General features: G+C 38.0%; 1 protein-coding gene across 10 annotated transcripts in view; it reads right to left on the bottom strand.

Annotated features, from left to right (window-relative positions):
• ROBO1 (roundabout guidance receptor 1) overlaps positions 1–15,875 on the bottom strand; it is a 1,119,036-nt gene that overhangs the window by 38,049 nt on the left and 1,065,112 nt on the right. For 7 of the 10 annotated variants that reach the window (XM_032406315.1, XM_032406314.1, XM_032406320.1 and 4 more), the window contains 4 exons: positions 13,949–14,146; positions 9,624–9,650; positions 8,145–8,187; positions 1,592–1,746 (listed from right to left, as the gene is read on the bottom strand). In XM_032406315.1, the coding sequence (XP_032262206.1) occupies positions 1,592–1,746; positions 8,145–8,187; positions 9,624–9,650; positions 13,949–14,146 (423 nt within the window). The remainder of the gene's footprint in view (positions 1–1,591; positions 1,747–8,144; positions 8,188–9,623; positions 9,651–13,948; positions 14,147–15,875) is intronic. The other 3 variants (XM_032406316.1, XM_032406322.1, XM_032406321.1) reach the window with 1 other exon arrangement.

Raw genomic sequence — 15,875 nt, forward strand, 5'->3', positions numbered from 1 at the left:
ACCAATCTTTCTAAACGAGTGTGATTCCATAGAATTTTCTGAGATGATAGATATGTCCTATTCAGCATTGTATAATTCGGGAGCCAACAGACACATGGGGCTACTGCACACTTGAAATGTGTCTAGGGCAAATGAGGAACTGAATTTTAAATTGTATTTTGTTTCATTTAACTGTAAATAGCCACCTGTAGCCAGAGGCTACCATATTGGACAAAACAGCTCTACATATTAATCCAAATGGTTATTGTCATCTTTTGTCTCCTGCAGGGCTCAACCAGTCTCTCTCTCTCTCTTTTTTTTTCTTTCTTTGTAATCATGTGAGCACCTAACTGCAACTAGAATATGGACTTCTGGAGAACAGGGACGTAGTTACATGGTTATGTCATATCCATATCCAATGGAAGACTCTGGACTTGTTTTAAGGCTAGACATACAGACTGCTACATGATTTGTTTTTTTATGGTGTATAACCTCTTCACTTAAATGCTATCTTCTATTTCCCTTTTTCTTAGTTCCATGAGTCATTTTACTTCTCTACTCATATCTTTTGATTCTTTATGATTCTTTTAATATTTCCCAATTGGGAATGTTGAAGGTTTTCATTTTGTCTTTTGTTGGTTTTTTTTTGCAAGAAATCATGAGTAATTTTCTGTTTATTCCTCTCAATATTGCATACTCTACATCCATAATTTCATGTCATGCTTTAGCATGACACCATCATGAAGTAGTTCACTCACACATATTTCTGAACCAAAACCACACAATATAAAATAAATGCATGCATAAACACCTGCAAAAGATATATAGATAGATAGATATAGATATATATAGATATATATATATCTTACATCCTTGGGATTTACTTTTATATAATAAAAATCTGATTTGAAATAAAACAAGACAAAACCAGAGAGGGAGACAGACCATAAGAGACTCTCAATCTCAGGAAACAAACTGAGGGTTGCTGGAGTGGAGGGGGGTGGGAGGGATGGGGTGGCTGGGTGATGGACACTGGGGAGGGTATGTGCTATGGTGCGTGTTGTGAATTGTGTGAGACTGATGAATCACAGACCTGTACCCATGAAACAAATAATATATGTTAATAAAAAAAATCTGATTTGGAATTTCAGTTAATTTTCATTTATAATTTTTTATTACTGTTGTACAGTTGCTATTATTTTCATTACCGCTATTAAAGAATTTGGTTCACTCTAACTAGAGACTTATAAATTTTTTGATCTGTTTTATTCCCCATATCCTGAAAATAATTAATTACAAACATAAAGTATAAATACACTCATCCTCATAGAGAGGAATGCTTTTGTACAAGTTCTTTTTTCCTTGCTATCTATCCTGGAGTTCATACTCTCCCTTCTCCCATTGCATCCTGGGAAACTCTGGTGGAAGGTGAAGCGTGGAGGTAGAGGGATGAAGAAAATATAGAATCAGGGTAATCTGCTAGGCAATCGTCAACATTTTATGAAAACGTTGACCAAATTTTCCTTTCCAGTGTAGGGAGAGGGGAAGAAATGTATCCTCCTGTGGCCAGTCCTTGTGCTTAGGCTCATGGAGCTGTGTCCGCATCTCTAACCTGGGCGACTGTAGGTGGTCAGGTTGCCATCACTGTTACCATTGCTTGCCGTGCAGCAATTGATGGAGCAGTCATTGTGATTGTTGCCAGTATTGGGCCACGTGTCTGCCAGCCACGGCTGCGTGGCAGGTTCGCTGATGTTTAGAAGTCCTGGCCTAAAGAAAATATATATATATATATATATATATATGCACATGTTTTATAAATAGCAAATGAGATTTCCCATTCAGACGTCCAACACATTCTTCATCACTGTTCTCACGAATGACTTGGTCAGCTCTGCTGAATGATATTATTATTCCTTTTATTTTACAATTATTTTTTTGACAAGATAACTAATGTAATCTAATGTCTTGAGAACTTCTCTCCGTGTATAGGGCCATAACTTTGTAAGCGGGCACAGTTGTGCGTCAGACTTAAAACACTGTACTGTTTGCAATGCTTTACTTTAGCCCCAGTGATTAAAACTCAAACATGGAATCTAAACATATGGATTCCTATATTTTTTAGTGTTTTAGTTGCTGACAGAATACCATAGTGGAGACAGTTTGCATTCCTTCGTTTTTGACCCATTAAAAAAGTGATGATTCTTCTTACAACATCATTAAAAAATGGAACAAGCTCCTTTATTCAGATCCTTCATAGTAAGCATATTTGCATACTTTTCTTCAAAACCATGTTTCAGAAATAGTGAGTTTGGGGCTCTGTGACATTCTGCAGAGAGCCTTATCAATGTTTCCGTGCACAGCTCTGGAAGCTTGTCAGGACTTTCTGAATGTGACAATGTAAACTGCCATAAATCCCTACATAAACAAAGGAAAGCTACTGAATTAAATCTGGTAGAATGAGAAGTGTCCACTATAAGAAATATCAGTGTTCCTGTCTTTTTTGGCACAACACATGTTAATGGCTCTTTCACTGTGCATTGGGAATGCAAAGCACATCAACGGCTATTAGAGGGAACCCTGAACGGCTAGCGCCAGAGATGCAGACTAGAGTCCAAGCACAGCATTCCTTGTGTCCTTCTCCAACATTGACTCCATTTGATAATTTAGCAAAAGAGGTGATAATGCATGGTGTGCTGTAAGATCCACAATGAACAGGCTGGTGCTGCAGATTCTGCAAAGATTTTCTTCACGGTTTCATTTTCTTTGTCGAAGTGTGATAACCATGCTTCTCATTTCCCCGGGAATCAAGAACCTGACACTTCACCCTTCAGGGTCTCGTGATGCACAGAGAGTCAACTGAGGAAACTCACTAGTGCAAATGATGGTTATGTGAAGAACCCTTCACTCCAAAGGAAGAATATGGATTTATAATTTTTATGTCTGTATACATAAGTAGATGTACACATGTGTTATGTATCTGTAATAAAAATGAGTATTTACTTTTTGCTTACAATGTGTGAGACATTGTCCGGAGTTCTTTACATGTATCAACTCATTTAACTCTTAAAACCATTCCACCAAGTAGTTATTACTATTTCCTTATCTTACAGATGAGGAAAAGGACTCCTCAGACAGAAGGTTAAGAAACATGTGCATAGTTATGCAAAGCCAGCGAGTGGCAGAGAGGCTGGGATTCGAGCCCAAGTTCTCTAGCTCTGGAATCCACGCTCGAATCCAGGATGCTATAAACACACATATTGGGGAGTGCTGAAATTTCCTAAAGTCATTAAACGTTCGTATAAAAGAAAGAGTGGGGGGGAAATGTCTGCAGTCTCGAAATTCAGAATAATGCTGTTAAAACTGAGCCAATTTATTATTAACATTGTTGATAAAAACGTGCTTTGAAGAGCCAATTTGCTGAACCGCTGAAATTTAAAACATTTAAATGCAAGCTGTATCACAGATATCTGGAGCTGAATAGATGTTGGTTAGAGAAATTCTGCCTCTAGTAATCTTTAGCTTTTCCTATTTTATTTCCTCTCGAACGTAAACCAAGTGTGTTATCACTATAGAAGTTATTAAAAATAAATTTCCATATTTGACACGTAGAGATATTAAGGGTCTAAACTATGGGTCAAGTGGAAATTTTTCAGTCCGACTTACAGGTTTCAAAAGGAATAGACAATATTTTTATGCTACCATGATTCTCTCAGAAAAGCACTTTGAAAGTGAATGTTTTGATATCATAAGCTGAAAGAACTTTCCATATGTATGGGCGATTTCCAACAGGAAGTAAGGTTAACAATTCACATCCTGGCTTTGGTTTAAACTTGTATTTGGAATACTAATTATTTGGGGAAGAAGGTGAACCATACATTATTGACCCATAATGAATCTTTAAATGTCATATGTGTATTTTAGAGGTCTCTGAGGAAGTCAAGGTCACATGCAGCTACCTTGATAAGGGTGTTAGGAGCTTTTTGAAACTACCAATCTCATAGGCTATTTTTCTGCATTTAAGATGATCTAGTGTATATGAAACAGATTTCGCTGTCCAACAATAAGAAATTAAGCAGAAGTAAAACTCAGTGCTGGTTACAGTAATTAACGTGTCTAAAATATGTCTTTTTACCATATAATATTAGAGGTTGTATTTTCTTATGAATATATCTGAGTTTGGCTTATTTCTTCCTTGTCTTTTAAAAGACAGTATTATCAGGGAAAAGAAGACACTAAGGCTCATAAAACCCAAACTTTTCTTCCAGTTCATATTAAGGGAATAAATTTGTGTCACAAGGGAAAAGAGGACACTGCATTTAAATAATTATGTAGCAATTACTCTCATTTCCTCTGCTCCTCTTACTTCAGATACTCCACTCACTCAAACAAAACAAAACAAAACAAAACAAAACAAAACAAAACAAAGCCTATCTGAAATCCTAAACCACAAAATAAAATACTAGAGGGTCCCAGGGCTGGAGAAAATACTAAGGGGGCCCGGCAGTAAGGGTTGCCTATAGACTGTCTCCTCTTTCCTTTAATTCATAGCCTGAAAAAGCTCTGCAGTCCAGGAAGGAGCAAGGGATAGATTTGAATGAGGCCGGTATTTCAGAGAGAAGCAAGGCCTGAGCTCTGTTTCTTTGTCACCTCCCACGGCGAGGAAATGATTTCTTGGCATTCTTTCTGGCCTGATTTTCTTACTCCGTCCTTTAGGACTTCTCCACTGTTCCCGGGTTGATGCTGTGGTTTGGATTTTAAGTAGGGTTTTTGGAAGAGGTGACTGGAATGTCTGAGGTAAGGAAAACAAAGGGATAGGAACAGCTACTTAATACTGCTTCTGTGATCCTACCCTGGATGGTATCCCAAGCCCTTTGCCCTTTCCAAGTTGGGAAGAGGTCTCTTTGCTTACCACAATCCTCATGTGCCCTTTTCTGGGAATAGTTAAATTCACAATTTTGTGGACTAGAAAAGATTTCTGGCTCAGCCTTCTCCTTTATTATATTTCTGGTTGCACTGACTCAACTCTGTCATCGTGGTGAGAAAGCAGCCAGGGACAATACGTTAACAAGTAAGTCTGGGGTGTATTCTTATAAAACTTTATTTACAAAACAGGTGGCAGACTGGACTTGGCCCAGGAGCCATAATTTCCTGACACCTAATATAAACAAAAGATAATTGCATTACCTTATGCTAGGTGCTTAACTGTGGTATCTACCCAGCACAAAAAGTTCATGGAGCACACAACAGGTGAAGCTCAGCAAACTGACAGGGGATGGGGAGCATAGTCTGGGCTGATGGAATAAGGACCCATAAGAGAATCTAATATTGGCAGAGTGGCAGGTGGGCTGATGTGGTGGATTGTAGGGTGTGGCACTTAGAGGTGGGGGACGGACCTGCAACACCCTACAGGTTGCTGGCTTCATGGGCTCTGCTGAATTTAGACTTGATATTTTAAACATGGTGGGTTCTATTAAAAATGGGAACTAGGGGCACCTGGGTGGCTCAGTCGTTAAACGTCTGCCTTCGGCTCAGGTCATGATCCCAGGGTCCTGGGATCGAGCCCCGCATCGGGCTCCCTGCTCCGTGGGAAGCCTACTTCTCCCTCTCCCACTCCCCCTGCTTGTGTTCCCTCTCTCACTGTGTCTCTCTCTGTCAAATAAATAAATAAAATCTTAAAAAAAATGGGATCTAGAGCAACTCAGAGACATGATCGATATGCATTTCAAAATACCATTTTGGCTTCAACGGCCAAAGGGAATTAACAGGAAGTAGTGCTAACGAATGTAGATAAAGGTAGGACTGCTGGGAGCTTATGCGATAGCTGAGGCAGGAGAGATCAAGTGCTTGACATGAAACAGTACTGGGATAGTGAATGGGGTGAAAAGCAGGATCAACAAAGGCAGTGATGGATGCAGAAGAAAGGAAGACTTGAAATTTTGACTTAAGTATCATCAACCAAATGAGGTGGGAGGGCCAGAGCGGGCTGCCAACGTCTGAGATCTGTGAGGGCAAGCAGTGTTTAAGGGATGGACATGAGAGGAGAGAGTGCAGGAAATTGGGTGACTGCCCCTTCTCTTACCACACGGAATCGTAGAACACAGATACACACACACACACACACACACACACACACACATCCCAGAATTCCCCACCCACCCACCCAAACACATACTCTGGCTAGAAACAGAGACTTCTTCCTGATACGCTCCTGATCCCTCATCCTGCTCTATTTGTTCCAAAGCACGCATCGACTGCTGATACTAGAGTTGATTTTTTTAATGCTTATTATTTATCTTATATCTCCCGCTCTTAATGTAAAGTTCACAAGGATGGGAATTTTTATTGACTTGCTCACTGATGCATCCCAAGCAACTAGAATGGTGCGCATCCATGGTAGACATTTGATAAATATGCCTGACAAATGAATAAATTAAAAGTTGTGTATATAACTGTCCTTTTGAGCATGGACTCCAAGATCTTTAACTGTTGCCTCTGGAACATGCCAGCATCTTTCATCATTTCATTTGGTACAAAGGTCTTTTCTATCTGGTATTTGAAATACAGAAGTTTCACTGTTATTCTCTTCTTGAATTTAAAAGGTTAATTCTGTATGGTAACACAGCAAGCTTTCCAAAATTGTTCTGTTTGTAATTTTCAGTTTGTTGTTTGTCATTTTTCAGTCCCACTGTAGAAACTTGCATTGGGTACCCATGGATTCCTCCCATTAGGTCCTATATGATCATTTGCTCTACTTAGGTTGTAAATCCATTAGGAGCAAGAACTGGAGATATTTTATGTGTGTGCACATGTACGTGTGGGTGTGAGACAGAGAGCGCGTGTACGTGCGCCCATCCACAGAGGCTAGCGCAGGACAAAGAAGATGCTCCACCAGCATTTTATGTGCTTTGATTCACGTGAAAGCAGAGTCTACAGTCATGAACTTGTACATGTAGAGAGGTAGTTATATAATCAGGCTTTCCAGATTTATCCACGAGAGAGTGTTGTTATACCAGAGTCTGTTTCATGAATATCTGGGCTATCATTTCGATGGAATTCCCCTGGATGCAAAAACAGGCTCTGGTTTAATTTCTGAATCAAGTGAATTTATTCCCTATGAAGACCTCCCTAGCTTTTGGGTCTTTCAGTGGCTGGCTTTGTTTCACGGGTATGAAAACAGTAAGCTAGCACCGGTACCCAGGAAGAAAAGATTAGTGCTTGTTGCCAAATTTGTACAGCCATGGTGGTCAACACTCTTTGTCGTATGCTAAATTCAGTCATTGTGTCTCCACATGGTATGCTCCTTGGATTCAGAAATAACACCTTACTCATTTTTGTCTTTTCCAGTTGCAAACTTATTATCCAGCTGTGCAAGCAGAACACTCAATAAGTTAATCGAATTTAAATTATAAAATGGTTGTTTGGAAGTTTTTTGTTCTTCTACCTTAAGCTATATGTTGCTGGTTTGAGGGAAAAACATCATCTTATTATAGAAAATCCAGAAGCTTGGCTCATGTTACATATACCATTTTTCAGCTCTTTTAAGCTGCCTGTCACATCAATTTGTGATTTCTCTATGAATATATTAAAGTTCACTGAGTCATAATTACAAAAAAATAATACATATAGGATTGAGGTTCATTTTAATTAGAGAGAAAAGAAAAGCTCCATGTTAACAAGCTACCTAGATTTCTTGTTGTATTTCAACATATTCCCCTGCAAATGGAGAGCTGAACTATGTTGAATTCACAAGAACAAACCAACCTAGCCTACAACAACTTATGAGCAAATGCTATGTTCAGCAGGTTTTCAAATGAACACTTTTTCTTTGATAGTATCTGTTAACTAGCTATATTTCTTAATCTTCATAAATGCCATTGCTTAATTACTTTAACTCCTTTTAATCATCCACTAAAATCAGCAAGTTTGTCTTTCACGGTTAAAGTGCGCCCTCTGGTGTTCATTCACTAAGATGCAACAGCTTCCATCAACGGCATTTGTGTACAAACAAGCTTGGTTCCACAGCACAGTGGAATGGAGTATTTCTAAAAGATTTGAACAAATTTCATCCTTAAACCTTTTATGCAAAGAAAGTGATGTCATTGAGGAAGGCAAGATGAGATACCTGGAATTCCCTTTAGGATCTACAAAACAAGCAGGATAATTACCTCCCTCCACTGCTCACAGCTTCACCTCCTCTCTGATAAGTTACTAGAATGTTACAAAAAAAAAAAAAAAAAAGAAAAGAAAAAGAAACAATTAATAGACATGTTTACATTTATAAATCAAAAGCTATTACATCCATGAGTATCTTTCTAAAATGGAATGCTTTCTCACTTTCTACTTAGAAGCATTGCGAAATCATCACAGAAAGCGGCAGGTTTCTGTTTAAACTAGTATTTTTTTAAGATTATACAGAATTAAATATGTTACTCTTATTTTCTTAATGTGCCAATAAGGTTGAGAACTAAGTAAAAGTAAACTTGAGTACACTCTTATTAAATATATTATGCATTGTTACATTTGCATTCCCATAGTTTTCTATTTTGAATTTATTATTAGATCCTATAATTGCATGATTTTATATGTATATATAATTGGAATCTTAAATTTGGAAAAAAATGGCAAGACTGTTGTCCCAGAAGTATGAATACCAGTAAGACAAAGATAAATGTTAAAATAAACCTTCTCTCCCTCCACACACAAAGATGTATGCCGAGTTGTGGCTATTAATTAATACGACCTATTTTTTTTATTGTGGCTTACAGAAGCCCCTCCCATTATATTTTCATCAGACATGTGTATATTTAGTGACAATATATTTTAATGCTCTTGAAAGCATTCTCAGCCTAATGAATTATGGGTGTAAAAATTTAGCAATAACAAATAAAGATTTGCACACAGTTAGGCAAGCGGTTAAGAAGATTAGCTTTTCTGTAAATACAGACGTATTTTCTAAGAAGAAATGTGTTTCTAAAAGCTGCCAAATTCTGCTACTTAGAAGAACTCCAAATGGGGAGTGTGTTAAGGAGAGATAACTGCTTCCCGTGATTACAATAACTGGATTAAAACCGAGGAGGCAAGACTTCAGGTATATCTTCTATTAAAGGTGATGTGAAAGAAGAGGGCCCACTTTGAAAGAAACTGAATAGAACAAAATATTAGGATTCTGACTTCGGGGAAATAAAAAGTTTTATCTTCCACATGTGTTGGGTATTTTGGTTCCCTTTAAAAATGTTGATTCTATGGACAGAGAATTGCAAGGGAGAGAAATTTTCATTGGAAAACGTGAAAGCTTAAGGTAAGGGGAAAAAAATGCATGGCCAAGTATGAAATAATCAATAAGATCATTAGCATGTTAAATCATGCTGAGGGTGGAAACAGAGTGTCTATCTAATGAAACACGTGCGCGCAAGGCCAGGATGCAGCGTGGAGTCATGAATAAATAACCGTATTAAATGGATGAAAAGCAACACCAACCATTTCTACTTTGAATGCATGCCTGACATGAGTAAATGAAGTATTGTATTCCATCTTAAGTCCTTTCCCCCAACTAACTGCAGAAAATGAAATAAAAACAGAAACACAATCGTACAACACATGCCAAACTAACAAAGGAGAGGAGGAGGGTAAGTGCAAATATATACCTGTTGGTGTGAAGGTAAAAGACGGGACTGAAAAATCAAAACAAAATATAAACCAGTTATTAAGCTGAAGAGAGAAAGGGAACATATCACATTAGTATAAATCAAGCAGACAGCTGAACATAAAACAAATGTAAATAACGAAGCCAGTAGTTCTGACACTCTGATATATGAATAAAACCAAATCTGAGGTGAAAAGAAGAGGCTTGTCTCTACAGGTACCATTTTGAAGTGTCTGGCATGGGAGTCGTGCTGGGTTAGCCTGGGAATGACCCTGCATTGAGTCACATAGATTTAGCTCCCGGCTGCAGGACAAACAGGAATCCTCTACTATTAATCATCTCCAAACACTGGTTGATGGATTCTCAAACAAGTATTCTCAGGGTCTTGCTTAAACCTTATCTAGAAATCTGAAAGTAAATGCTTATAAAAGTGGACTAATAGGTTCACTTAAGTATTCATCATTCAGAGAAAGAGAGAGACAGAGACAGGAAGGAAGGAGGGAAGGAAGGAAAAAAAGGAAGGAAGGAAGGAGGGGAGGAAGGAAAGAAGGAATGGAGGGAGTGAGGGAAGGAAGAAAGAAGGAAAGAAACAACTGGAACAAAGGGAGCCATAAAACTGAACTGTTTCACTGCCGAGAAATGCCTGACACCTTATCATATAAACAGTGTGATACAATGTTTTTATCATTATAGAAATTTGTGAATGGACAGGAAGAAATGGGGAGTTTTAAACTTTAATTTCTCGATTATAGTTTACACTGAGAAGCTTTCTGAGTAGGCTGAGCAGTTTTTAAATGTCACACTAGAAGCTAAACAATAGAACAATAACACCCCACTGAAAACCCTCACTCTCTCTGCAGTTATAAATCTTAATCTAATCAATAATGCCTGAAATTGAACTGCAGACCTCAAAAGTAGCAGCCTCGCCTCCCTCACTTTTCCTATCTCCTCCCCTTCCTGGGTGTTGGATAACATCACAAACTATTTCCATGTCATTTCATGGCGGGAGGAGGCTGACTTATTTTGCAAGCTCTTCGCATTAATTTAAAGTAAACAGTTCCCAGGTCAAGCAAGCCAGGGAATGTTCGCTGCTCCCTTGAAGACTCAAGCTGGCGTTTAAGAAATCCTTAATACACACAAACTAGAATATTGATTATGTATTGTGGATCAACAAGCTGCCAAAAATGTATTTTCCACATCACATTTGAATGTCTCCAAGAAATTTACTTTAGGATTAGAGACTGTGGGGGCTCCACACTGCACATGCTGGAGTATTCGGTACAATGGTCACTTCCTACCGAACCGTTTTATCGCTGAGTACACTAGAAGGAACAAAAACAAAAACCTCAGTGCTGTGTGTGCCCATCTGATACACTGGCCTTTGCGGGCAGCACGGCAGGCCCTCCCTGTCTTAAGAATTCTATTGTGTTTTCTTTCAGTTAGGTCTTTTCAGAGTCGATGTAATTTAGCCACAATCAAAAATTCCGAGTCATAGTAACAAGTCTTCATAAATAAATAAATAAGAAGGTACATGTGAAAGTAAAGCTATTCAAGCAAGAATAGAGTGCCTGAACATTCATTTGCAATCACAAGGACATAAGGGAAAAAAAATATGAAAGGTCCTTGTCAGTCCTCCTAGCTAACTGCTAACCCAGTTAGACACTGAAGAAGATACAGAAAGAGGCCATCTAAATGAAATTTTTACAGCTTGTACACCAAAGAACAACTTAATTTTCAAAGCTTCCAATAATATATAATCACCTCTTTTTACCCAGCGATGCTGGTGCACGGTGTGGATGTATGTGGAAAGGGATCCTGAGTGTTCTAGCAGAGGGTGTATCTACAGATACACTTTGTGGGGGGGAGGTTAAAAATGCTCACTATTACCCAAAGTCACACTCTGGTTTGGGGGTTTAAAGGTCAAGAGGCTCTTTTATATCTATTTCTTTAAAATCTTTCACTTCATTTTTTTTTTCTTATAATTACTGGCATTGTTTCTGGCATAGACGATTTAAGGCTTCAGGATGCACTTTTTTTTTTTTTTAATTGCATGGAAACAGAATTATGAAAAAGTGCCAACGAGGCAAAATGAGGAAAGCAGAATCAAATGCTCACCAATTACATTTGTAATTATGTTCTATGATTTCTGCTTAAACACAAGCTAGTTAAAAGGACAATGATATTAGTTTCATAGGTTTCGCACAAAGAGCTCATAGGCATTTGCCAGCATGCTTATAGTACATTAGTGAAAGAAAAGATATTTCAGAAAGGAAGGGGGTTTCATGTCACACATTCAGATTTCAAGACACTATAGAGCATTAAATTGTTATAACTAGACAGCTGCAGCACTCGCGGCACCAAGAAATACAAGACTCCTGGAGCATTCAAGAGACTCTACATCTATACGTTAATTAGTCGCTTTTCCTCTTCAAAGTCGATTTCAAAACACAGCTCCCAACGCCCTGCCCCCCCCGCCACAATACTCCCAACCCGCTCCATGACCCACAAGCCCCTTCCCTGCACTGGATTTTAAGTCAAAGGTTTTAGATGGTCACACTTGTGTCTGACATTGTTCTACTCTGTAGATATAACGAGCACCAGCTCTCTTGGCCTCCAAGCCCTTGTTTTCCATTTCACAGGCAGGGATACTGACATTTTGCTTCATCTCTAGATAGAACACATCATCTGCAAAAAAACATTTTTAAGGATGATAATGCTACGGCAAATATATGCATGAACGTGAAGGGACGGGCTGCATGTCCACAGCAGGGAGGCACATTAATTTATTTTTACTGTATGGGTGATGAATTTGTGTTGACTCTTCCTTGCCAAGACCCCTTGTGACTGACAGCACAAATATTTTAGACAGCTGTCCCAGGCTGTTTTATAAGCATACAGCTAGCACTACAAATTCTGATTTTGCGTATAACGGATTAGAGAAAGGGCTTGGCCAAGACATGTAGGAAATGTTTGCTTAGAAAATATGTAGACTTAGAAAAAAAAGAAAGGAAATATGTAGACTTGGGGTGCCTGGGTGGCTCAGTCAGTTAAGCATCTGACTCTTGATTTCAGCTCAGGTCATGATCTCAGGGTCGTGGGATCGAACCCCACATCTGGCTCCCTGCTCAGCATGGAGTCTGCTTGAGATTCTCTCTCCCTCCGCCCCTTTCCCTGCTAGAGCGCGCTCACTTGCATGCTCTCTCTCTAAAATAAGTAAATAAAATCTTTAGAAAATACGAAGACTTTTTTTTTTAAGAATGGTGATGGTGTGGGAGGGGATGTGTTCATTGGTAATTCTCTTTAAATTTGTTTTCCAGCCAAGCAAAAGTGTTGTCTTATAATCCCTAGAAATAGGGTGAATGTATAATTTGCCATCCAAACCAGGACAATTTTGAGAACAAAAAGGAGTACTCTAGGTAACTTGTTGGACGAAAGACATAAATCTGGACTCTCCCCTGAAAAGCAAGACTTTTAGTCACTCTACGTGCAGTGCACATCAGAGGCCCAGAATTGATTATTAGGTTTGTTGGGTAGGTAGAGGCAGGGAGGACTATCTGTCTGACAGCGTTAACAAATCTCATCAAAGAATAACAAATACAAATCACCAATCTACAGACTTCAAGGATATGTGGCAAAAGTGTCTGTGAACCTCGGCATACTTGGTTCCTCCATAAAATTGTAAATAATAGCAGCCAAGTAAACTTTCTCTTCCAACCCTATAAACACACTTGTAAGGAAATCCCCATCACTAATTAACAGCATATACATATCCAAATCTGCAACTTTAAGTACAACAATAAAAAAATACTAAACTTCCTCTCTGCAAATGCAAATTAGTTGGGCATTCCATATTCACTAAGAAACGACTATTTTATAACTAATCAGAAATACTCATAAAATAATTATTTTATAAATAATCTCTTTAGCTTCACAAAGACTACAGCACTCCCTGTAAAGGTATGAGTCAGTGCAAAGCTTGTATTTATAATTCCGGTGACAAGGAGATTAAAAAATTTCTTCAAGAATATAAAGCAGTGAGGTGATTCCCTAAGAGCACAAGAGATGGTGTAACGACCAAGTGTAGACCTACCTTGGCAAAATATAAAGGAATTGAGCCTGAAACAGATAAGCCCTGTTTGAAGTCTTGCTACTCCAGAGAAGTCAGTATGTAGAGATCACAATAAAATAAAAGCACTTTAGAGAATCTTTATATATTAAAATAATTTAATATATGAGATATATAAGCATGAATATTTTAGAGTCACAGATTAAAATCAGGAGTTATTGCAACATATTAAAAAATGAAAAACTCAGGAAAGGTAATACCTTTTCTGATACCCGCATAAGTACTGGTCAGTCCATTTCTCTTTTTCCGGTGTCGATACAGCCAGATGCTAAAGACCATGAGGATGATCCAACAGGCTGCCCCGATTCCTGCAATGAATGCTGGCTGCTTCACAACGTCGGAGATCTGCTGAGCAAGGCTGACTTGGTCTTCAGGTGACACGGGGTTTCCGTGAGAATCTGAAAAGCCATCTTTGGATTAATGTGGGTTTAAAACTCAATGAGATCAAGAAGGCATACTTGTATCATATAAAATGGCTATCATTATTTTGTTAATTTTTAGGCGATCATTTCTGTCTTTCATTCAGAGACATCCACCTTTGTTAATTAAAATAGTCCATGAGATTTTCAGCAAAATTATATTCACTCTATTTTAATGCAAAACAAATATGACACAATAATTTTACGGAATATATTTAAAAACAAAGACAAAGGCACACCACCTCTATTTTTTACTCCACAAAACTCTTATTGCTTAGATTGAGTTTCACAGGACAGTGCTAACTGAGATAAATATAAAACTACAATTGTAAAAAATGAAATACTTAAACAGGAGTACATAAACAAGGGGTACCAAATAAGTTGTATAGAAAAGACATGAACTTTCTCAGACTTGTACAGAAACCCTCAATTACATGTTTCAAAATGATAATAAATAACACATTATTTCCTCTATTTAAGGTACATATTGGAAAAAAAAGTGTGTGTTTTCCTCCTCCCCGAATCCCCCTACTATATGACTACGCTCTAAGATTCTAAAATGCATTATTTGAGCCTAGGTTCACAGAGTTTATACAATTTAGTATAATGTAAAACCAAAGAAAAATTAAGATAATGTTACCACTGAAATAACTATGTATAATCTTTCTTTCTTTCTTTCTTTCTTTTTTTTTTAAGTAATCTCTACACTCAAGGTGGGGCTTGAACTCATAACCCCGAGATCAAGAGTCAGATGCTGTACCAACTAAGCCAGCCAGGTGCCCCAAAGTTTGTTTGTTTGTTTTTTAAGTAATCTCTTTCTTCTAAAATAACAGCCATGACCAGCAATAGATACAAGAACATTAAATATGGACAAGAACTATCTAGTGTTATGAATAGTTGAAAAGGTGTATGTTTTCTGTTCTTTTGATTCAATAATTTAAAATCGATGGAATTTCTGGCAATGAAAATCTACTTATTTTTGGTTTAAACCTACTAAGAGATTCCTTTTTTCAAGCCCACCATTTCATCAAGTCAGAGCAGTCAGCAATGTCTGGAGAAAACTGCAAACCCTTGTTCTATGATCAAAGCAACATCCTGCTTTGTTGGCGCTGAGCGATGCCGACACTGAGGATGCCCAGTGAGCACAATTCCCATTAGCGCTTGCGGTTTTAATGTCCTTCCCCCACAACATCTGGTGAAACAAGAAGGTGTTTGCCCATTTCATTAGGAATGGTGCTTTCTTAAAATCGTCTTAATTTTATTTGACTCCGAAAATGTTTTGCTAATCAACCTGCTTTAAAATAGAACCATTTGTTCTAGTCCAAAATTCCTTTTTTTTTTTTCCAGAACAAAATAACTGGTATAGCTCATTATATATGAAGAACATTTCTCAAACAGAAAACAATTCTACAGATTATTTTTTCTTTCTTATTAAATGATATGGTGCCCCAATAAGACATTTGTAGGGAAAATAAGCAGCGTTCAATGGCCAAGGAAACAACCTTGGGAAAATAGCACCCCTTTCTATGTAAAATGGTAGCTACATTGCTACTCGTGTGTGTGTGTGTGTGTGTGTGTGTGTGTGTGTTTTGTTTGCTTTTTTTTCTTGAACAGAATTCCAGATTTTATTCTATGGAGGGTCAAGCCTGAAAAACCTATTTTTATAAACTGCCTCGGTCACCTGCCTTCAACTGTTTGTTGACTGAAA

The sequence above is a fragment of the Phoca vitulina genome, unplaced genomic scaffold (assembly GCF_004348235.1).
Source record: "Phoca vitulina isolate PV1807 unplaced genomic scaffold, GSC_HSeal_1.0 scaffold8, whole genome shotgun sequence".
NCBI classification, from domain to species: domain Eukaryota; kingdom Metazoa; phylum Chordata; class Mammalia; order Carnivora; family Phocidae; genus Phoca; species Phoca vitulina.